This window comes from Squalius cephalus, assembly GCF_949319135.1.
Source record: "Squalius cephalus genome assembly, chromosome: 10".
In the NCBI taxonomy this organism is placed as follows: domain Eukaryota; kingdom Metazoa; phylum Chordata; class Actinopteri; order Cypriniformes; family Leuciscidae; genus Squalius; species Squalius cephalus.
In genome coordinates, this window is record NC_137131.1 from 33900593 (window position 1) to 33925046 (window position 24454).

General features: G+C 37.3%; 2 protein-coding genes across 5 annotated transcripts in view; one reads left to right on the top strand and one right to left on the bottom strand.

The window, feature by feature from the left end:
- Positions 1-14559, top strand: part of agap1 (ArfGAP with GTPase domain, ankyrin repeat and PH domain 1) — a 204366-nt gene extending 189807 nt beyond the window's left edge. For all 4 annotated transcript variants that reach the window (XM_079883366.1, XM_079883367.1, XM_079883368.1 and 1 more), the window contains 2 exons: positions 8871-9126; positions 11361-14559. In XM_079883366.1, the coding sequence (XP_079739492.1) occupies positions 8871-9126; positions 11361-11567 (463 nt within the window). In that variant the 3' untranslated portion in view covers positions 11568-14559. The remainder of the gene's footprint in view (positions 1-8870; positions 9127-11360) is intronic.
- Positions 14560-20312: 5753 nt separating this feature from the next.
- On the bottom strand, positions 20313-23526 carry gbx2 (gastrulation brain homeobox 2). The gene is made up of 2 exons (XM_079883397.1): positions 22548-23526; positions 20313-21496 (listed from the first exon to the last, which is right to left on the bottom strand). The coding sequence occupies exons 1-2, from the start codon at positions 23056-23058 to the stop codon at positions 20979-20981; spliced, it is 1029 nt and encodes a 342-aa protein (XP_079739523.1). The 5' UTR covers positions 23059-23526; the 3' UTR covers positions 20313-20978.
- Between the last annotated feature and the right edge of the window lie 928 nt (positions 23527-24454).

Here is a 24454-nt window from a genome sequence, read left to right on the forward strand (position 1 = left end):
TGCAGCTTATCTGTTGCTAGTGACATGCACTCCATTACATCTGCCTATAGCGCGGGATTTGAAGTTCGGATTCATATCCGTTTAGCAAAAACACATTTATGTGTTCATTGTTCATATTGATAAATCAGAGAGAACTATCCGATCTGAGAAAACGCATGACAGCCCCATTCAAGCGCGAATGGGAACCGTTTCTAGGGGGATGCCAGGTGTGGGGGGGGAAAAAATAAAAAATTAAAACGAATATTCGAATGTCAAATTTGAAAATCGAATACCAACCCACCGAACGAATACTCGAATATTCTGGTACAGCCCTAATACATACATTGACTTGAATACACCTGTGATGAACTTTTTTTAATATCTGATTTAAAATTCATTTTGATCATTTTGGGGGCATAAAGTTTGAAATATGAATGATTGTTCCAACTGCATAATGATGAAAAACTCATTAAATGGATGAAATTCTTGGGAAGAAAACACAAGGTATTTTGATTTTATTATTATGGGGTAAAAAAAGCAAGATAAAAAACAAACAAATATATCATAAATATCTTAATAACGTGTTTGCCAAATCATGACCAACAGCAGGAATAAACAGAAAATGATGTTACAGAAATATCAATAAGTATGTTGACAGTTCAGATTTGATAGTCAGTGTTAGCTTTTGGTAAAATGTCTTATGACACTACCCCCAGAAAACTTAAAGATACTAAAAATATTTTAAAAAATTATTTAAAAAAATACTTTTTTCTTAAAAATAGAAATGTACACTTACACTGAAGGTATTCAAGATGTAAGGACAATATGTTTTTACATTTGGTTTAATAGCTATACCACATGACATGTTTAGTAATTTTAATTAATTGAAATTTTGTTCAAATTTAGTTTTTGAAAGTCATTATGAAACCGATATGAATACGAAGAGTACATTTGTACGAGCTTTGTACATGCATTATAATATATATTTTTTAAAATAAGGTTTCTTTATCTTAGAAAATTGTATTTGTCACTGACCTAGAAACTATGGTTGTCATGGTCAGTTTTTGCACACATGTTCTTCTCAAAGGGCCTGATTGAGGGAACTATACATTATGTTCAGACATGTTGACTCATTGCAGACAGACATTTTGGATCTAACTTGAATGGCCAGTAAATTTTAATTAAACTCACTCTGAAACCTGCAGTCTGCTAGTAGCATGTCTTCCCCTGCAGGTCTATAGACACTCACACACACATAATGATACACACGGTCATGGAACAGAACTGCTAATTAATTCAATTAGTCGGATTCCCATGTAAGGACAAATTCCCAAAGATTCAGATGAGGTACTAATGATTTGGTGTGTGTGTCTGTTTGTTTGTGTGTGTGTGTGTGTGTGTGTGTGTGTGTGCGCACTGAAGCGCGACGCCCATCCTCTCCCCTTACACTTGTCACCATGACTCCTGAACCCTGTTTTTGTTGTCTTTGCAACCATGTCACACCCATTTACACTTCCATTTATGTGTGTATAAGTGTGTTTGTACATGTTTAGAGAGACCTAAAGTCAAACGATAAACGCTATTGTCTTATTGGCTTTGATTTCAAATCAAAACTTATGTTAACCCAAAACAGTCCCAAAAAAGCTACCAGCTACATTTGTTTTCATATATAATTGACAATGTTTTTAGACTTTTTTTTTTTTCGTTAGCCAGCCGGGCTTGGCCCTTAGCAACGCTGCTAACTGGGGAAGGCATGCGTTTCAGAGGGCAGTGAAGTGCTCCACATTTCCTCTAGACACAGAGAGGCAGAGGGGCAGTGGGGAGATCCTGCCGAGCCTCTTCCTCTCTCTTTTCCCCTCCTCTATCTCCCTCCTCCATGGCTCCCAGGATGCTTTGTGTGGGGGCTGTGGTCCGTGGCCCTCGTGCCAGCCCTCTCACTCACCCTGGGCTGACCGTCAGCACCCGGAACATTCCGTGCTGCTAGACCCCCCTCTCGAAACACACACAGTTAATAAAATTCTTCAACTTTCCCACAGATGCTGTGGCTTTTCTCTCCTCCTCCTGTCTCCTCTCTTCCCTGTCTCTCCTTCCTGCTCTTTCATCCCATCTGTTTTTTCTTTACTTGTCCTACTGTGAATCAAATGATCAATGCTGGAAATTCTGTAAGAACTTTCTGAGTTTCTTGATACTATTTGAATCGTTTTATACATATATATTATATATGTGTGTGTGTGTGTGTATATATATATATATATATATATATATATATATATATATATATATATATATATATATATATATATATATATATATATATATATATTAGTCTTAACAAATTGCTTGGACAGCCCCTTCCTGTTATGTTCAGTGTCTCTTGATTAGAATAAACTGCAAAGTGAACCAGACTTTATGCTGCTAATCAAATGCCTGGCTGTAGTTTGACATCAACAGGTGATTGTTACTTGTCTTTTTCCCATGTGTGCCATGTTTGTGCGTGCGCGCCTTTGTGACTGTGAGCCGTGATGCTAGCTGTGACTTTAGACAGATAATCTTTGAGTGTGCTGTGGGGGGTTCAGGTCCGTCAGCATGGCTTTGCTGCTTTGATTAAGAAGGATGTCACTAAACCATCGATCCCCTGGGCTATTGATTACCTATTTTCATCCATCTGCCTCTCTGATAAAATGTTATCTCCTCTGCACTCTGGCCCCTGACATCCATACAAGGCTAATTTGTAATTGGGGTGTCCGAGTTTAACCCTTTGAGACACACTTGAGTTCATCTTTCAAAGCATGGCTGTGGCTTCCTCTATTACAAGCAGTGGATAGACCATATCAACTTGGGATTAAACAAATTGGGCAGTTTTTATAACTTTAAGCATAATATTTAAAATGTATTTTAATATTAATTTTTTTTGTTTATGTAAAATAATCTGTGGTTTCTAATAAATGTAAAATTATAGATCAGATTCACACACTAATGCAATGGTTCAAAACCTTTTTGACTCTAAGGCCTCCAATGTCCAAGACAATATTTTAAGGACCTCTAGTTTAAGCTGAGATGTATCTCTGGTTACACATATTTAGGGCCCAAGCACCAAGGTGCGAGGACCCTCTTTGAATTGCTATGTTTATTATTTTTTGTGTTTGGGGCATTTTAATTAATATTGTGTTAATATAACTTAATTTTAATAATTTTAACACTTATTGGGGCCCCCATTGAAGTTTGCCGAGGCCCCCTGATTAAAACCATTGTGTTGGTGGTTGATCTATAGACCCTTTTACAGTTGGTAAACATGGTGACGTATTTGTGTGGGCGGGGCTTAGCTGGAGGCAGAAAGATCCCTCTGGCCGCTTCACTAACGTTAGTTTGCCAGTTTTGTTAGCTTGTTTTTTAACAATTATTGGAGAAAATCCAATTTTATCTTAATGTGCAAGGTCACTCAATGTCCAGGGCCGCGATTGTTATTTGCAAAAGTTCATTTTAACGGACGGAACCAGATTGGCCGACCCGTAAAGATTGGCCTATTAACTCATTGTACATCATATTTAATTGGACAGAAATTAAAACTAGGTTGTGAGGTATACTGTCATGGTCAGAATTATTGGCAGCATTGGGAAATATGAAATAAGGCTGTGAAAATAAATCTGCATTGTTTATCCTTTTAATCTTTCATTCAAAAAATAAAAAAATCTAACCTTTCATTGAAGTAAAACTACTGAATGTGGGGGAAATAAAAATGAAATATTTTTCTCTAATACATGTTGGCCACAATTATTGGTACGCCTAGAAATTCTTATGAGTAAAATATATCTATATGTATATTCCCCTTCATATTTACAGTTTTAACACACACCATTGGTCTAGGAACATGAAATTATCCAGCCATGAGTTCCTGTTTAACAACAGTATAAATATGAGGCAACACACAGACCAAAGAGGACGTGTGTATATATTCTCTTAAGTGAAGACACCCAGGTGAAAAAAAAAAAAAAAAAAAAAAACTAATAGATATCAACATGAAATGTCCCCAGTTGATTCCTGACATTAAGACAAATATCTTTTGTATTACAAGTTTTTAGAATATTTATGTTTGAATATGCAAATGAGGTATTATCTCATTAAATATGTGCTAATTTGCATATATTTCCAGAAGAGAAATCTGAACATTGGATAAAGCCATATTCAAAATTCTTGTTTCATTTTGTTGACATATTAGAGTCAAAGGTTTTTACAGAGGGGATTTTGGATATCTCTTTTTATCACTCCATTAATCAGAAAAAACTGTCAACAGCCATAAAAAATAAATTTTCACCCCGTTTTTATGAATAAATTGTTGTATAAATCAGAATCTGAATGATATACAGTACCAGTCAAAAGTTTGGAAACACTATTATTTTTAATGCTTTTGAAAGAAGTCTCTTATGCTCATCAAGCCTGCAGTTAAAAAAAAAAAAAAAAAAAAAAAAAACAGTAATATTATGAAATATTATTACAATTTAAAATAATGGTTCTCTTTTTTAATATACTTTAAAATGTAATTTATTTTTGTGATGCAAAGCTGAATTTTCATCAGCAAGTACTCCAGTCTTTGGTGTCTTATGATCCTTCAGAAATCATTCTAATATGCTGATTTATGATCAATGTTGGAAACAGTTGTGCTGCTTAATATTTTTTTATAACCTGAGATACTTTTTTCAGGATTATTTGATGAATAAAAAGTTAAAAAGAACTGTATTTATTTAGAATAGAAATCTTTTGTAACAATATACACTACCGTTCAAAAGTTTGGGAACAATAACTATTTTTTTTTTAAAGAAATTAGTACTTTAATTCAACAAGAATGCGTTAAATTGATAAAAGGTGATGGTAACGATTTATATTGTTAGAAATGTTTTTATTTTGAATAAATGCTGTTTTTATGAATAAATGCTGTTAACGTTTTACTCATCAATGAATCCTGAAAAAAGTATTCCAAAAAAATATATTAAACAGCACAACTGTTTCCATCATTGATAATAACTGAGTATCAAATCATCATATTAGAATGATTTCTGAAGGATCATAAGACACCAAAGACTGGAGTACTTGCTGATGAAAATTCAGCTTTGCATCACAAAAATAAATTACATTTTAAAGTATATTAAAAAAGAGAACCATTATTTTAAATTGTAATAATATTTCATAATATTACTGTTTTTTTTTTTGTTTTTTTTTTTGTTTTTAACTGCAGGCTTGATGAGCATAAGAGACTTCTTGCAAAAGCATTAAAAATAGTAACATTTCCAAACTTTTGACTGGTACTGTATGAACAAACCCCTCAGTATAAACCTTAAGAACATAGGTAGGAATACAACTGGAAAGTTTGGTGTATGTAAGTGCTGTTGAAGTGGAGATTTCTGGCTCAGAGTATGAGAAAAAAAACATTTTGAGAAAACGGCCTTTAAAGATTTGTATTGTAAAAATTCATACTTTTTTAGTGGAAACAACTATTTACAGACACAATATCTTATCAAATCATTAGCAACAAACCACTACAAACTACAAACCACCTCAAACACATCAAAACATATAACACAGCATTTATGGCCTTCAACTGAACAGAACCCCAGTCAAAAACACACTGGAAATGTCAGAGCACGTCACGTGATGCATCTGAACGAATCACGTTGTCAGAAATTGACATCAGCCAATGAGATTTCGCTTTTAGAGTTAAATGCCCCATTGTACTTTCAGGACTGGTTGCTGATAAGAAGGAAATTACCATATTTGCCATATGGATCCGACAGCATTGTACAGGAGAGAGAGAGAGAGCTTTCCAACGGTGTATGTGATGACGGTGCAGACAGCTATCGCGGAGCAGCACGTTGATTTAGAACACCAACTTTTGTTGAATTTAGGAGAAATCTACAGACGCAAACAGACAGTGTAGTAAAATAAAGACCTAAATGTGTATTCTGGACTTTTTTCACCACAAGTCTGAAAGAAGACATGTTATTGAAGACAAATAGTCCAAAATCTCAAAATTGACCAGTGAAAAAAAAAAAAAAAAAAAAACGATGGTTTTGCCTGCCGTGTATCTCCTTAATGCAAAAATCCTCTGGTCTCATCCAACTCCAGCATATTCAGTTGTCAGACACGACTGGAACTTCAAACGAGGACCGGGTTCTATGGTCAGATGAAACTTTTTTTTTTTTTTTTTATATAGCTTTTTGGCAGCAAACCCACCAGATGGGTTTGGTGCACACAGGGATTAAAAAAAAATGTACCCAATGTGTACGATTAAATATATTGCTGGATCTTTAATGTTGTAGGCCTATTTTTCTGCTGGAGATATTGGACATTTTGTTCAGATGGATAATATCATGGATTCTATCAAATACCAACAGATAACAAATCAAAACCTGACTGCCTCTGCTTCTTATAATGGGCTGTGGTTTGATCCTTCACCAGGACAATGATCCAAAACAAACTTAAAGATCAACACAAAAATGGGTCACTTAGCACAAAATTAAGGTTCTGTAATGGCCATTTCAGTCCCCTGACCTGAATCCTATAGAAAACTGAAGAGGAGAGTGTATCAACATGGACTTGGGAGCTGTCTGGAGAGATTCTGTATGGAGGAATTGCCTCTGATCTCTTGTCAAGTGTTCTCCAAACTCATCAGGCATTATAGGAGAAGACTCAGAGCTGTTATCTTGGCAAAAGGAGGTTGCAAAAAGTATTTAATAAAAGTGTGCCAATTATTGTGGCCAATGTGTATTAGAGAAAACATTTATTTCATAATGAGATTTCCTCCCATTTTTATTTTTACTTCAATGAAAGGTTAGATTTTTATTTTTTATAAAAGGACAAAAGTATTAATGCAGATTTATTTTCACAGGCTTCTTATTTCATATTTACCAAGTGTACCTACAGCTCTGACCAAGACTGTAGAAGTAAAGTCCATTCAATATGTTGAACATTTGTGTGCCTGTACCTGGAATTGTGTGTTGATCATTCAAATGAAACATTGAAAATTTGTGTTCCCACAAATCCTACACTATACTTCTCCATCACAACGTAATTTTCATTTATATCAAATTAAATGTGATTTCAGTTTGTCAAAGCCTGAAAATGGAAGTGACTCCATTGGTGTGTTAAGTCAGACTTTAGTCCTGACATCTCTAATCATCGTGTGTACACTTTGTTCCTGTCCAGATGCTCCTGGTGAGGAGGAATTGTGACAGTAGGATGTCTGTTCTTTGGTCTCATGGGTTGGGACTCCCCGATGGGCAACTGTGTTTTAGGGAACAGCTCAATATCCTCTGCCCAACTCCCTTCCCCTCCCCGGGGGTATCAGAACTCCCTCTTCCCCTCAGATAGGAGCTGAAGCTGAACTAATCCTGAGTTGTCTGAGAAAGGCTGTTTACTCTGTGGGGATTAACAGAGATTAAGTGCTATCATAGCACAGTTTGAGGAGGGGTGCTGTAAACGATCCAACCATTTCTGATGGCCTTCTCCTGTTTGCTTTTGCTTGGTTAACTTGTCAAACACACACTCACATTCTTAAGGCCCCGATATACTGTATTCACGGCAAAGTTCTTTTTTGTTCTTCATTTAGGTGTCAAAATAAGTTTGAAATTCCTTTGCAGTGGTATACTGTTAGCGAACATCCCGATGCCACCCTTGCTGCTGGAAGCGGCATTTAGATGAATATGTTAATATGTGCTGCTCACTTTTTCTCTCAATAAACAATTAAACAAAACAGCAGTTAATAAAACAATGGATTATATCAACATGGATATGTTTGCATGAACTCTGCAAATCGGCACTTCACTCAAGTCACGTCTCGTTTATTTATGTCACATTATACGATAGATTGCTTTAAAACAAGCATCTTTACAGCATTAAAAATTTAATAGTGTCATTTTCAATTATAAGTAACTTCAATTCATCTCTGTGTAGCATCCGTGTGTGTTGAGTGTGAGGCCCCATTTCGCGTGGTGGTGTGCATGGCATTATTTGTAACTGCGCAGCTCTGCTTCCGAATAATCGAGCCGATTCTGGCCGAGCAGGTACATCTGTACCATCTTACAGGCACCCAGTTTGAGCTTGTCTTTTTATTAGTCTTTAAATGAATTGCTTCCATTTATAAAATTAGCCTACAATAGCAGAAATAAGCCTTTTTGAAATGAAAATAAAGGTCCATGTTTAATACAAATTTCATAAAATGAAATAAAAATTAAATTGAAAATATTTTATACATATGTTCTTATATCCATATATTTTGTTCTAATGTCACAAGTAATAATCTCAAGGTTTACTGGAGTTTACACGATTCTTTGGTTCTTTTGTAGCGTGGGTTTGGCGAAAAGTGTAATAAAAAAACAAAACATTGTCATGTGTGTACCTTACTACTTCTCACCACTGCTTCGAGGTGGTTTAGAGAACACTGCGAGTCGGCCCCTGATGTTTCAAAGAGTAGTGCGACGGCGAGCACGTCAAAAATAAACGCCTTGTCTGTTTGGAGAGGAGTGTGCGCAGTTAGCGGAGGCTCACGGTGCAGAGCCAGGCGAAAGAATAAACAAGGCTTTACACAATTACATTTACACAAACACAGAGCAACCATTCAAAATGTGGAGGTATTGTTTCTGTACTGCTCAGTATACTATTTTTTTTGTGTAGTAAAGTCTAGATGCTGCTGTGTGTAATGGAGATGTGAGTGCTAGTAAATGTTTGGCGCTGTGCTAGAAATGAAATCGAAAAGCAGTACACGAATCCCATCAAATTTTAAATGTCATTTGGAATGAGAGCCAGATCAAAACATGCCACCGGTGCGAACCGCGTGTTGACGGCCCCGCGTTAATTCAATCTTGAGCCTAACTGTAGATTCTGTGTGTGTGTTGTTTCAGAGAGGAACGTGAGCGCTGGATCAGGGCCAAATACGAGCAGAAGTTGTTTTTGGCATCGCTGGCGTGCACAGAGCTGTCTCTAGGACAGCAGCTACTGCGGGCCACAGCGGAGGAAGACCTGCGCTTCGTGGTCATACTGCTGGCCAACGGCTCCAGAGATGAGGTCAACGAAACCTGCGGGGAAGGTGACGGCCGGACAGCCCTGCACCTGGCCAGCCGCAAGGGGAATGTTGTGATCACGCAACTGCTCATATGGGTAAGAGCTACAGCACACACTCGTCTTATCACAGCCAACTACTGGCCAGGGTGTGTTTGAGTAAAGACCTTTTCACACCAAACGTGAAACCTAAAAGCTCAACTGTCTTTCTACACCAAGGGTGAATATTTGTCAGGTGCACTGTGCACCACTCCTGTCTGATGTTTAACCAACAATTTCCGCAGTAAGAAAATGGAACAAAAAATAAATAAAAGAAAAATTTTTTTTTTTTTTTTTTTTTTTTTTTTTTTTTGAATGATGGAATTGAGTCCATAAAGTGTTTAATAATTAAATAATTATTGGTCAGTATTTGTGTTTTCCTGTTTTGATTCATTCTGAAGAACAGAAAATATCTTGTGTTTGAATGAGAGAAGTAAAGATAACTATTGCATAAATATACCTGACAGTAAGCCCATAAAAGCTCTATTCAAGAATTTGACATATTTCTAGTGAAGACATTAAGCAGTAATGTGCAGATAACCGATAAGATACAGATTTTTTTTATTATTATTCTTAAAATGATTCTGTTTGAATTGGAACAAATCAAGACAACGACAAAAATCGGTGTAGGCAACACCGATTTTTGTCGTTGTTCTCTGTACTGACAGCACTCCAAATTTACAAAAAAATGAGCTCAATGTTAAAATTGACCGGAGTTCTCCTTTAAGCCATTCTGCCATTATAATCCTAATCAGAACAATTTTAATCATTTGGAGACATATATTTTTTTTAATATTATTACATATATCACCCTGAGGTCCATTTAAAACGTAAGGAATATTTTTGCAATAAAAATCAATTTTCAAACAATAATTTTTGATGGACAAAATAAAGTTCCGCCCTCATTTTTTTTCTTGTTCAAGAAGCCGTTTCACTCGGATATACGTCACAATAGAGAAGAAAAGACTTGCAACTTCTGTTTCATGTCGACTTTAACACTAGAAGTGCCAGAATTCCATAAGTACTAGAACTGCCGCAAGCGGTCATTTTGACCGCTAGATTCCAAACTCTATATCTTTAATGATAAATACCCAATTGAGAGATTAATGCATTTATTGTATTAGGATGTCTTTTAAAAACAAAACAACACCAAACTGTACATTTAAACAAGTTTAATTATACATATATAAATAAATAATATCCGTAGATGTCCTGAACAAAATGACGGAGTAGCCTGTTTTCATGTTTCCACTGTTCGATCGCGCCCGCGCCCGACGACACACACACACACACACACACACCATATTCCAGCATTGCAATCTTGACATTGCAGCCTGTTCATTATAGCCATAATAAAATCTAATAATAAAATAGTCAACCTAACATATAAAAATTCCACTGCTCTGTTTGTCAGTAGCCTAGTGCAATTCGTACCATTTTGCGCGTGTGAAGAGGATGATTTTTTCCGTCGATATTGGAACGTGAGTGAAGTACAAAGCCTATAATAAAGAATAGTTTACCATCCAAATACATCGCAAATGTTGAAACATTTTGATTCTAATTAGAGAGTTACGTGAGCCTAACGCCGCTTATTTTCACTTTCGCTTATATAGTATTTCATTTTGGCTTGTTTATAGTTATTTTTTCATTCTTGTTCTGTTCTGAATATCATTACATTTAAATAATTTGTTGTTGAATATGTTTAGTGTATTTTTTACCACATTTTATTGTTGTGTATATTGGTATAGCCTATAATAATACTGCGAAATTCAGTGCGGTCAATATGACCGTGTATGGCCGAAATAGGTAAATATTCATTTGTTTTTTTTCCTTATGTGTAATTTATATGAAAAACATTTTAAATGAAAATACAGACACTTTTAGTAAAAGTCAGGTACCAGCAAGATTGTATTTATTTTTTCAACAAAGTTATTGCAGATATAAAATTCGAAACGGTCAAAATGACCGCCATGGCAGTTCTAGTGTTAAAGTCTTTTTTTTAATACTATTGTACTGCCTTTCTCTTATCGGAGAGCTCAAATATAGTTTTTAACTACATTCTTCAATAACGGTCTCTTTGCTCATGGTGTTAAAACAGGGACCTTATTTAAATAATAAAATAATATAATAATCTAAAATAAAACAATAATTATATATTAATAATAATAATTACAAAGCATTTTTATGAAGGATATTAGTGACAGGTGTTACACACAGCCAGGAACAGCAGAGGATTTGTCTGACTTTATGTTCAGGTGTTCTCTTGCTAACTCTCTTCATCTGTCTCTCTGTAGTACGGCGTGGACATCATGGCACGGGATGCTCACGGCAATACGGCATTGGCGTACGCACGGCAAGCTAACAGTCAGGAGTGTATGGACATCCTCCTTCAGTACGGCTGTCCCGACGAGCGTTACCCGCTCATGGCCACTCCCAACCTGTCCCGCAGGAACAATAATCGCAATAACAGCTGCAGCAGCATGAACAGTGCAGTTATATGAGGAATAAAACACATACACATGAACATGCACTCCTCCTCCCTCTCTATACACACCTTCATATGTACAGCTCCACCACTGCATCAGAATCATGAAACTATAGCAGACTCAAGGGAATGATGATGATGATGATGATGATGATGATGAAGCATGAGAAGAGCTACTGTGTTTGCACTCACGGCCTCCCCTTGCCTCTTGTGAAACGATCCGCACCCTGACTCTACAATCCCTCTAGTTGGAAACGTTGTCATGGCAAGGTCTTGGCCAGTCGTGTCTTCTATTTTTTTGGGAGAGTGCCCTCGTCCAATGTCTCGCTGCATCGTGGAACAAAAATGAAAACAACCCTGGATTCTGCTTTTCTGACTGCGCCAGTTGAAGCTACCAAGTGCGTGATGGGAGAAAAGGGTGTGTATGTATTTGGTAACTGGTGACGCATCTTATCAGCCTCTTTTCTGTGGAGTCCAATAGGAAATGATGGGATACTTTTACACCGAATCTTCAAAATGACCCAGAAGTCCACCATGCGTGTCTGGACTTTCATCTCACCCCTTTGACACTGGTTTTTCTGTCTGTTCTCTCTCTCCCTCAGACTTTTTCTTTGCATCTGTTCTGACTCTTTTTCAGTCAGTATGTCCATTATGTCTTCTTTTCTTTATTTTAAAGGAATGTGAAAGGATGTAATGACATTTACGGAAAACACCCAAATGTTGAGTCATACATTTGAAGTTTAAAAATCTGACATGGTCTTTTAAACCTTTTTTGTTTTAACATTGTTGAGTAGCATTTGTCTTAGTGCTCATTACTGGACCAACGGAGGATTCTTAAAAAGGTGTTTAAAGATTTATGTTTCTCAGATGTAAAAAGGGAATTACATTTTTTACTTTCACCAGCTTTTATTTAGCCAATTTTTAATCTTTCTACACGTCAAACTAGCCTTATATGTTGCCCATTGCCCATGTTCATCATCAAAAAAAAAATGCACCGCTATGCTTTTCCTCGTTTTAATGAAAGTAATATCACAGGTAGGTTGCTTCGTCTCTCAGCACAGAATATCATGAAATGCAGGACTTTTTTGTAATGCAATCTGCTCATGGTGGCCGTTGCTTTCGTACAGTGGCGTGCCTCTCTCAGGTCATCTCTGTCTGTTGCTGTTCACACACTTTACACTGCAGAGTCCGAAACCTCATGTATCTCAGTGAAGAGAAGGGCTCTCTGGGTCTTCAATCCCAATCTGTACATACTTCTTCCTTCTCTTTCATTCTATTTTTTCTCTAAGTAGTGTACTATATTGAAAGTATTTGAAGAAAACACCCCCCCCCCCCCCCCCCCCCCGGCATAAGCCTTTATTATTATATTTTTACCAGCCCCTTTTCTTGTTTCAGTGCAGGTTTTGGTGTCTGAAAGTGTGCCTGTTTGAGTCGAGGTCCCTCTTTCCGCTCCCTATTTCTCTGAATTGTTCTTCAGAGCTTATTTTTCCTCTTTGCCTTTATCTTCTTCCTTTATTGTGTGTCAAGGAGTATTAAAGCAATACGAAGCCAAAATTCCGCCAGGTAGACACACGAGTAATAATTTCTCGCAGCGTTCTTGAACGTCACCCCAGCGGTCCGAGCTGCCATTGTTATTGAGAGATGTAAAGCCGATGTAAGACTCTGTCTCAGGTCGTATATCATTACAGAAGATCCCATGCAGGGTTTGATATTGACTTACTCCATAATATGATTTAATGGGCTTTGATCATTTAATCTCAGCTTCCATTGATTTTACTCTTCGCTAGGTAGTAGAAATGTGAAGGTACTTGGCTTGGGGTTGGAGATGCGTTGGCTCTGTGTTGTGGAATTGATATTCTGCAATACAAACAATCTGGAAAGTCTTCAAGCTTGTTGATAGACATTTTGGGAATATGTAGAGAAACTTAGATAGTTTAGAAAACAGTGAGAGTTGAAAAGCTTTAGTGAAGGATGTGAGGATGTAAACTATGAGAGAAATATTGAGGTATGTTGATTTTCAGCTCAAAAGGGTGCAGATTTCGCCTTGTATATAACGTAGCAGGCCTTTAGAGGCTTTACCACAATAACCATTATTTATGACTAAATGCACTACAGAACACCGATCACTTGTTGTGAAGAACCCACAATATAATGTCCACTTTGAATCCTTTCTGTGAAAAAAGTCGTTTTTCTTTTTTTTTCTTTTTGCATGAACGGATGTAAATGTTCTCTTCCTTGTGTAAATGTCTTCGTCTTCATAAAATGACTGTACCCTGACAGGTGACGCTAAAGAGTCTGCCATTTTAATATGAAAAAACCCTTATGAACAACTTGTGAACATTTCCTTTTTTTTTTTTTTTTTCCTTTTTTTTTTCTCTCTCAGTCCTCCCATCTCCTTCTTTTGTAATCCATCCCTTTGAGTAAAACTTCTTTTTTGATCATCTGTCTGTAACTGAATAAAGAAAGCATGAATGAGCAAAAGAGACAAAAATCCAACCAATACCATGACAGCAACCAAAGGATCATGCCAGCCCTTGTGAGCAGATAATGCAGACAGTTGGGGGCTTTATCAGTACGTTCCAAGTTGCTTGAACATATCCTCGTTTTTTTCTTTCAGTTTCCATTCACCGGTCGTCGCTTTGTGTAAATAGATGTAAAAATGGAGAAACCTGTAGTGTTTGTTTACTTTGTTTTCGTTTGTGTTCGTTACCTCATTTCATCAACAGTCTCCGTGTTATGTTCAAACCCAAGAGACCCGTTTAATTATTTATGAATATGCTAATCTGAAAGGGGAGGAGCTCTCTCACACTACTTGGGTTTTGCATTTGTTCCTTTATTCAGTCCATTGACATCACTACTATCATTCTGATTCGAATTATCGGTGTTGTATTTCTAATTATTATTGTTGTTATTATATTGAGTTTGTGTCAGCTGTACAGTACTGTGTTGAAAATTATACCTGATGCAGAGTCTTATACTGTAATGTCTCTTTTCAATAAAAAGCTTCTTAATATAATGTTCTCTCCTGGAATTAATTTAATAGTGTGTGTGTGTATGTGTTGTGTATATATATGTATATATATATATATGTATATGTATACTATATGTATGTATGTAAGTGGTTGTTTTGATTTAAATAGGCAAATGCTCAAGACTCTATGATTGGATCATTATTGCAGTGATTATTATGTTTCTAGCATGTTATATGTTTTTTAACAGTTACTCTAACCCTAATTGATGGTGTGTGTAGCTTTTCATTTCTTAAACAACCATGTAGGAAGACACATCATGGCCATATTCCAGGATGACAATGCCAAGATTCATCAGGCTCAAATTGTGAAAGAATGGTTGGGAGAAGAATATTTTTCACCCATGAATTCAGACCTTAAATTCATTAAAAGTCTTTGGGATGTGCTGGATACACATTGATATTAATATCAATATATTAAAAGTGTTCTTTTCAGCATATGCTTCATTCTTCTTCCTCCAGACATACCGCTGATCCATAGGGCCGAAAAGTTCCAATTTTGTTTCATCGCTCCACAGAACAGAATCCCAAAAGTTCTGTGGTTTATTTATATGATTTTGAGCACTTTTCCTGTGCTTTTGGGTCATCAGTGGTGTACGTCTTGGAGTTGGCTTGGAAACTATCTGCGTTTTGTACGAGCCGTACTGTCCAAGCTGAAACCTCAGTGCCTGTTGCCACAAAGTCTTGCTGCAGGTCTTTTGCAGTCACTCAAGGGTTTTTCTGAACCTACCTTCTCAGAAATCTGGTAACAGTCGTTGATAGCTTCCTTTTTCTGCTCCGTCCAGGTGTAACCACTGTTCTTTCAACTTTGAACTTGCACACTATGCTTCCAACAGTGTCTCTAGGAACATTTAGTGCTTTTGCCATATTTTTGTATCCTGTCCCATGTTTGTGAAGGGTGATGATATCCTTCTATTAACTTTTTGGACCATTCTTTTGACTTATCCATATTTGAAGTCAATTGTAACACTCAACAAACCTAGCCAGTTCAGGTATTTCATGTGTTCTAGCTCAAATACACCTGCTGCAACTAATGAAGCCCTTGATTAGTTGCATCAGGTGTGCTTGTGACAACACCTATTTTGCTGATTTGTGTTGTGGGGGATTCTGTTCAGGGGGTTGAATAATTACATATACAACTGTATATGTATAGTATTATTTATTATATATACACGGTATGTTACTTTATAATATAATACTGATTCATAATACTTAAAGTGTGTATATATATATATATATATATATATATATATATATATATATATATATATATATAAATGTATACATATTGGCATTTACTTCACAGATCTTAAACCCAAATCAACTGTGTTTCAGGAAGTATTAAGCTAATCGAAACACGCGTGCATGTTTTGTGCTTCTCGCATGTCCGCAGCCCAAACGCCTAGTTTGGGTTTCTCAGCGGGTGCGATCCTCTCTCCGGCCTCCGCGGTGCAGATGAAGGCGTTAAAGCCGGGTCCTGCCGACTCACTGTGTCTCTAATGAGATAAAGATCCTCTAATCCCCTTCTCATCCTTTCCTTCGCAGGAAGAGAGCCGCTGCTCCACAAAGCATCCAAGGAGGGGATGCGGGGCTTGAGTCTGCCCCCTGACCGGGAGGACAAAAGAGGCCTCAGCAGCCCAGGAAAACAGATGTAATTAAAGAGATTAGACAAGGCAGAGAGAGAGAAAAGAGCAATCTATAGAAAGAGGAAATGTTTCGTGGTTGAGAGGGGAAGTAGGAGCGTGATTATGAGTGACTGACAGGAAGTGTGTTTGTTTTCTTATAATTCCTTTCACAAACATTTGCAGCTTGTAAGCTGTTGAAGGTTGACAGGCTAAAGGAGCCATGGGAAATGAATCCTTAGAATGTCAGTGGTGGTCCAGAACCACAAAACCCTGAAGCATCTTGTCCAGATCTAGTCTGATCATCTCTCATCATAAATCAGTTCCACTTAGAAATCCAATGAGGCACAGCACTGGTTCAGTGCATTAACAGAGCTGTTCATCTATCATGATATGTGTGTGTGTCCCTCTCACACACACAATAATGGCATTAGAAATGCTAGAGAAGCCCTGAAATGAGGCGTGAGCTGCACCATCATGTTGTGATGATAATCCAAATGTTCAGAGAGAAAGAGCTGGAAAATCACACTCTCTAATCCTGCCGTACTGAGACGGGTGTGTTGTAATGCATTCTGTTTAACTGCTGTAACTCAGTGTCTTATCTTTGATGTAACCCTATATTTCTCTGCTACAAATTATAGTTAATAAATCTACTACTCATGCTTAAATTGTGTGAATTAATGTCAAGTGCAAAGAGTGCTGTACTTAATCATCCGTTCCGAGGTGGGGTGAAACACTAATAGAAAACATGGACGTTTTAAAATGCATGCATAAATTCATACTGTCATAACCATCATCACCCCATCTTCATTTTACTGTAAACACTTTTCTTCTAAATGGCCAATTATAGGAAATTCAATGAAAATAGCAAATAAAATAAGTGCATAAAACAGGTGTGTGTGTGTGAGAGGTCCTGGTTAACCTTACGTTATGGGGACAAAATGTCTCCACAAAGATAGCAATGTCTGAAATCCTTGTCCTTGTGTGGAAATTTTTTCGGTCCACATGAGGAAAACAGCTTATTAATCATACTAAACACTGGTGACTTTTGGAACATTTGTAAAATGATGAAAGTTTTCTGTGATGGGTAGGTTTAGGGTTAGGGGATAGAATATACAGTTTGTATAGTATAAAAAACATTATGTCTATGGAATGCCCCTTTAAAACATGAACACTCTGTGTGTGTGTGTGTGTGTGTGTGTGTGTGTGTGTGTGTGTGTGTGTGTGTGTGTGTGTGTGTGTTCTTGTTTAACCTACACTGAGAGGACCAAATGTCCCCACAAAGATAGTAAAATGTGAACATTTTGACATTATGGGGCCATTTGGTCAGGCCCCTCAAGGAAAACAAAAAACAAGTCATACCAAATGATGTTTTATTAATGTAAAAATGCAGAAAGTTTTCTGTGATGGAAGGTTTAGTGTAAGGGGATAGAACGTGTGTGTGTTAGTTTCTCGCAATTGTCAAATATATCCTACTGTCCTGTTTTGTGCAAAATGCTTATTCCCTGTTTTTTTTGTTTTTTTCGGCCAGGCCATGAAACTTTTAAAAAATGTATTTAATATATGATATATATAATTTGTTATATAGCAAGTTGAACAAGAATCAGATGACACCTGTTCTGTCATTTAACATGAATTAATATGATCTCAACTCCAGTTATAACCCAGACATGAAATTGTACTTACCTTAAAATTCTGTTTTGTCTTGTAATCCTTTTTATTTCAGGATCTGTAAATATTATACATATGTGTGTATGATTTGTAAGTGATTTCATCCCTGTAGCACTTTTCAAATTGGTTAAACTGGTTTTATAACTCACCCGCTCTCCTTTACATACACAAACTGATTGCTCATTGAAAAAACATGCTTAATTATTAATAGCAGTTATGATTGTTACTATAAAATCATAATATTGGAATTTTTAGATCTATTAGAAAAATCGAAACTAAAAGCAACAATGAACGACTGCTTTGTTTTGATAAATCTCACATAAAGCACTAAAACTTTTTGTGCTTTATACTGGTAAAAGATTGAATAACATTTCAGAAATTAGATTTTTTTTTTGCATGGAGGTGCGTTTGTCAATGCAGATCTATAACCAAAAAAATAATAATCTTTAATCTTAATCTCTCATTATGATTATAATTAAGTTGGTCATAATTTAAAAAGGTTTTATTTCATAAAAAAAAATGTTTAAAATTACTTTGAGTAATGTTTCATGTTACAAAATCACAGAAGTTGAAAAAAAAAATCAAATGTGTCTTTGTCCTTCTCTCATTAGTGTTATCTTTGTTGTTGAACACAGAAAGTTCCAGCATATGTGTGTGTTTCGGTGCTGTCCCTGGTTCTGCAGCCAGTGCTCTGCGTCAGGATTAATCATTGGAGGTTCATTTGACGCTGTTAATTTAGTGCAGGAGGGACAAGCTGGAGTGAAAAGCTGCGGCCCGAGCCGATCCCCGCGGGCCCATTTATCTGTCAGACACTACGGACAGCCTTGATTACAATTTGCACAAAAATTCATTAGAGTTTAGGTAATTGTCAGATCTCTCTTTCTCTCTCTCATCACGGTTCCTTATGAAATGCCTTTCTGCACAGTTTTCATGTCAGTGGACATGAAAGCATTGTCTATTTTCCAACATCATTCAGACCAGCACATTTCAATTGTCTACAGTGCTGTGTGTGTGTGTGTGTGTGTGTGTGTGTGTGTGAGTGATGAGGCACTGATGATGTCTGATCTATTGCGATGCTCAGGACTTGCACTTGCATACAACAATAAATCTACTACCAACAATAATTCAATTTTTCTAGGACGAAAAATTAGAATTCCAGTTTAAATATGAAACTTGAGTCTATTAACCACTGCAGTCATAAGAACTTTTTTGTTTCACGTTACATTTTTCATGTTACTTTATATATATAGAAAGGTACATGCTGATTACTACAAAAAAGTTTGCACAGCAGACTGTAATTAAACTGTTTTTGGTATTATTAAAGTAATCAATTATAATTGCATAGCTTGTAACATGGACGCAGTAAATAGTAAATAGAATCTTTTATTTTCTCATTTACCAAGTATTTACTAATTTCTACTTGATTTAAAAAAAAAAGGTAAATAAATGTTTTCTAAATTAATACAAATATACTTATTACAAATTCTACTTATATTAATTATATGTCAATAAATAATTTTCTTAAATGACTGTAATGAATGTGTAAAGTTTGGAGAAAATAACAGGGTTAAAGTTTGCTGTAAAAAAGTCGTTATTAATCTGTCGAATTTGGAAACTATGAACCTGTAGGCTGTATATGTTTGTTGAGAATAATGTATATTTCGACAAGCTTGCATGCAGACACAAATGCAGAATTATATAGCTAATATTATATGATCATATTGATAAATAAAGTATTGAAATTGGTGTAGGCTACTTTTTTAAAAAAGAGGTTTGAATTGGCCTATGAGCAATTTGTCGAAATGAGTATGGAAAAAAAATATGTACATGAAATATAGAAATTTCAGGAGCTGCGAGGTTTATTGTATTATGGTCAATTGCATATACAGCAGAGCTGTTTGCGAAATTATTTTTGATTTACATTTGCGTCTCAATCTTTCCCGACGTGCCCCGTGTGTGACGAATAGGCTCGTTACTTTTCGTCGTATAAAATAAGGCAGGTCAACGCCGGCCTGAGATCAAGGCTGACACGAGGTTGTGTCTCTCATCATGACCCTGACATCTATTCATGAACCACACCCTCCTGTCCCAACACCCGATTCAAACCTGACAGGGTTAGATGATTTCAGATCATCTGTACTAACAGAGACTGCGCGGAACAGATGGCGCAAGCGGAAGGCCGTTGTGCACGTGCAATAAAATAACATTATTAGCAGTAATTATTATTAACTTATGTTTAAAATATAGCTACAAATTATAAATCAAAAGTAATAAAGACAAAAGTTACACAAATAATGTAAAGAAACAAGTCTAACCCATTCAATGTTTTTGAATTGATGATGTAGTTTGTTATTTCCCCCTCACGCGCACTTCAGTGAATAGAGTTTTTGCATTACATTTTTTTTAAAAAAGGACAATTTTTTTTAAACAATTATTTATGGTCCAGCTTTAATCCACACAATATTCTGAAGTCAGTAAACTCATGAAACGTTAGCATGTTTTTTTTTTTTCTTCTCACAATATTAAATAAATTAGCAATGTGCCCGTGACGTCTGAAAAGGTTACAGAAAAAGGGAAATGAATGCAAGAAAAAAAAAATTAAATAAAGGCTATTTACCATAAAAAATAAAAAGCACATATTTAACAGGTTGTTTTATAAATTCGAGGGAATGGTGTTAATTTTACTATTAATTGAATTATATTGTGTTCTTCAGCAGAGACCAGAAGTGCTCCTTTTAGGATAATATTCATCTCTGCCAAAAACACTTGAACTAGACAGTCACACAAAACTAAACATAAAACTGATTAAGTTTTTAAATACATCGTGGAAATTCAAGAACTAAAATTTGTACGTGATTTGGTCCAAAGTTGGAAATAAAACAGCAGTTTCTCCCTTCCAACCTTTTCGTTCAAACTGAGTCTGTTGCTTTCTTTTCCCCCCGTTTGCACAACTCTGTAGTTTAAACGAAAACTATATATATATATATATATATATATATATATATATATATATATATATATATATAGGTTGCGTCGTGTCCTGGGTTCCTCAAGAACAGTTTGGTTATATTTAGATTTCTCAGAATTGTCTTGGTCCTCTAGTGTATCAAGGTCTGGCCTGTTCTAACTGTTGATGTTGGCTGCGTATTGCAAAGCGACTAACATGCACCGGAATGGGCACCACAATTTTCGGGTTTCTGGAGGGCTCTCCGGTTTTGGAGTTCACGTTTCCCGCTTTGACACGTTTCCACTTGGCTCTCCGGTTCTGAAACCAGATCTTGACTTGCACCTCGCTGAGCTTTAAGGCATGGGCGATCTGTGAGCGTTCTGTGAGTGATAGGTATTTCTTACAGTGAAACTCCTTTTCCAGTTCTAAGAGCTGCTCGCTCGTAAAAGCCGTCCTCCTCCTCCGATTTTTCCCGGTGGACGTGGTGTTTCCCGCCCCATTCCCACCGTGGACGCCATCGTCCAGTCCTCCGTTGCCGTCTCCATCTTCCTTCTGACACATCGCGTTCCCGGGCCCGTTGTCATCGGAGCTGTAATCTAAATCACTGTCCATGGAGAAGCTCTCATCTTTCCGGTGACACTCATCCTCCTTCGCGTCGTCTTTGCTGTGACCTCGCACTATGGGAATAAAATAAAAAGCAGAATTACTTTGAGAACTGTTATCAGAAGAAAACATCTAAATGTAAGCATCTGCAGTGAGGTAATTTGTGATTTTGGTTTTGACTAGTGTGGTGGGGGAAAAAAAGTTGTGTGTTTTCTGAATCTGACCTAGTCTTGTCTCGCAACACATTCTTCCTGTTTATTGCTGCCACTTTTACGCGCAATTACGCACGGTGATGGATCTCTTAGGAAAGTAGTTTGCACACCTCAAAACAAACCGGCCTAAAAGTTCTCCCCCTTCTACATCTCCTTGAGATCATTTGGCTTTTTTTTTTTTTTTTTGTGTGAACATGCATTATTTTTGCATATGACTTATTTTTTCATAATTTCAGATTTCAATATAAAAATGGTCCCTTCAGCTAATGTCATTTTTCTTTACATTGCAGACATGGTATAGGCTATATTACAATAATGCGGGACTACATTTATTTTACTCTGCTACATATCCAGGCGAAAGTGAATTCTGCTTACAGTTTTATGGACATTTAAACACCGCTGGCCCTCCGATCCCTCAATTAAAATGAGCTAATTTAGTCCTTGATGGCAGCTCGGCCTCAGGCACTATTCCCTGGAAAACTTGATTTGGGCCTTTAATTCACGTGTGTGTCACTGAAATTCCACAATCATGACATTTTATTTCCGGGAGATTTTATATAATTATTTCCGTCCCACATTTCTCGTTGCAACTCGGTAAACTGAATTTTAAGTGACAAAACAAATTTTAGCGTATAGGCCTAAAGCAGACATACACAATTTGCTTCTTAGAAAGCAGAAAGAAAAATACATATTTCTAATTATTTTAAGTAGGCTATATTTAAAAATTTGAGAACACAACAATCAGTAACAACTATGGGACTATCAGTAAATTTACTATTATGTAACATGCATGGCATGATCAGTTTTGCTCTTCAAAATATCATTTTTAAAGACTTCTCAAACAATAAGGACTTAGTTCAATGCAACCCTCCTCTGAAAGTGTGAAGACTTCTGAAGGCTGGCTTTTTCTCACCTGTAGAGGTGTGCACGGACTGCGAGTCGTGAAATGACGGAAGGGTCGTTGAATCTTTCGTTGGAAACGTTTTCCCATCCTCTCCATCCAAACGAATATCCTGAGATTTATCAAACATGGCGTGAATGGACTGAGAGCTCAGCTTCCTCGCCGCGTCCTGGTGCTGCTGAGACGGCGAGCTGGAGAAGCCGCCGGGTAACGTGGCCATTAGCGTGGATGTGAGCGCCATGCCCTGCGCCAGACTGGAGCAGAACCCGCTGGGTAAGCCCGGGATCGGGTGGTGCGGATGGGTCGCGGGGAGCGCGCTCTGAGGAAGAGTTGGAGGAGGTGGCGGTGGCGGAGGAGGTAGCACCACTGACCTGTAGGGCATAAACATGGGATAGCCCGTGTACACGAAGTGTCCCGGACTGGGCTGCGGTGGACCTCCGATGAGCGAGTCAATGCTGAATGCAGTGGTGCTTCCCACCGGACGCTGCATCATCATGAACGGTGTACTGTAAGCTGCACTCATATGATCGTATATGGCTGATTTATAAAGTCCTGAAGTCTGTGGGAGCAGCTGTCTCCCCTGAGCTTCTCAGATGCTGGACAGTGTCATACACTGACACTCTCTGAGGTTTTGGTAATCCTGCGAATGTCTCTCTGTATGCGCAGTTCGTAAAACCGTTGCATCTGTTTCGACTTACTTCAGAGCCAAACTGATTTTTTTCGTTGTAAGAACAGAGCGAGACAAGCGCATTAAAACACAAACAAACGACGCAAATCCCTTGCTGAGAAATGTCTGGACGAGAAAAAGGTCGAGCATCTCAGATGAGCTTTATCGTCCTCCCTTGAGTTATTTCAGCGTCCTTGTCCCTTCTGCTTGGCCGCTTTTCATTCCGACCTGATGGAAGTCACAATAAATTGCTCCTCGCACTCGCAGTATCAGCTGTGATCATCTACTGAAGTGTGAGTTTGAATTACGCTCCTTCGGTTTAAGCGTCTCCACCATGCGCTCTGGCCACGCCCACCGTTACTCTGCGCTTGCTATTGGTCCGGTTTTATCCGTTTATGTGGAACTGTCCTGACGCGCCTGAGCCGCGAGCGCTGGCTGCTGTCTCTTAAATTAGAACGTCACCAACACAGTCTCACATTCCAAAACAGTCAAAACAAGAATCATGTGAGATGTGATCTGATGTGTATTTTGGCATCTAATGGTCTTGCTGAATTATTATATTTTGTATTCCATTTAATGAAAACCAGACTTTTGGCCACACGGCATGCATATTCTGAGATGTAATTTTGTAAATGTAAAATAAATATTTTACCGTTCCAGGGGCCCCTAGAATCGCCACCACCTTTCGCCCCGCTACAGCGACTAACCCTGCAGATGAGACTGACATTGGCCTGTTCAGAATGACATGAGACTCTGCCCTTTATAGCAGTCAGTCATTTCAGACACCTTATGATCTGTGAATCAGCCGTTAATAATCCTCATACACTGTGTTCTGTACATCCGTAAACAATCTGCTCTGCATAAATACACAGTGAAGTATGAAAATGAAAACCTATAGGCTAATTCTCTGACGTTACTAGCTTTCATACATGTCAAATCATGCGCCAGTAGGCAGGCGTAATTCCAAAACTCTGAATAAAGAAAAGAAAAAAGAAAAAAACAATAATGGAATTGTCAATGTTTAATGGGGGAGGGGGATTAAATAATGAATTATTCAGTGGAATCACTGATCAATAAATGTGTCTCCATATTTGTAAAATCTTTGTCCATGTGAGCATCATTTGGTCCGCATAATTAAAAGGAATGCGCCCGTTTTCTCCGTTCATGCTGGTGATTAGTCCTAATCTTTGGGGACATTCGTGCACCCTAAAAACCTTGACCCTCACCCCCACCTCTGCCTCCATGCCAAATC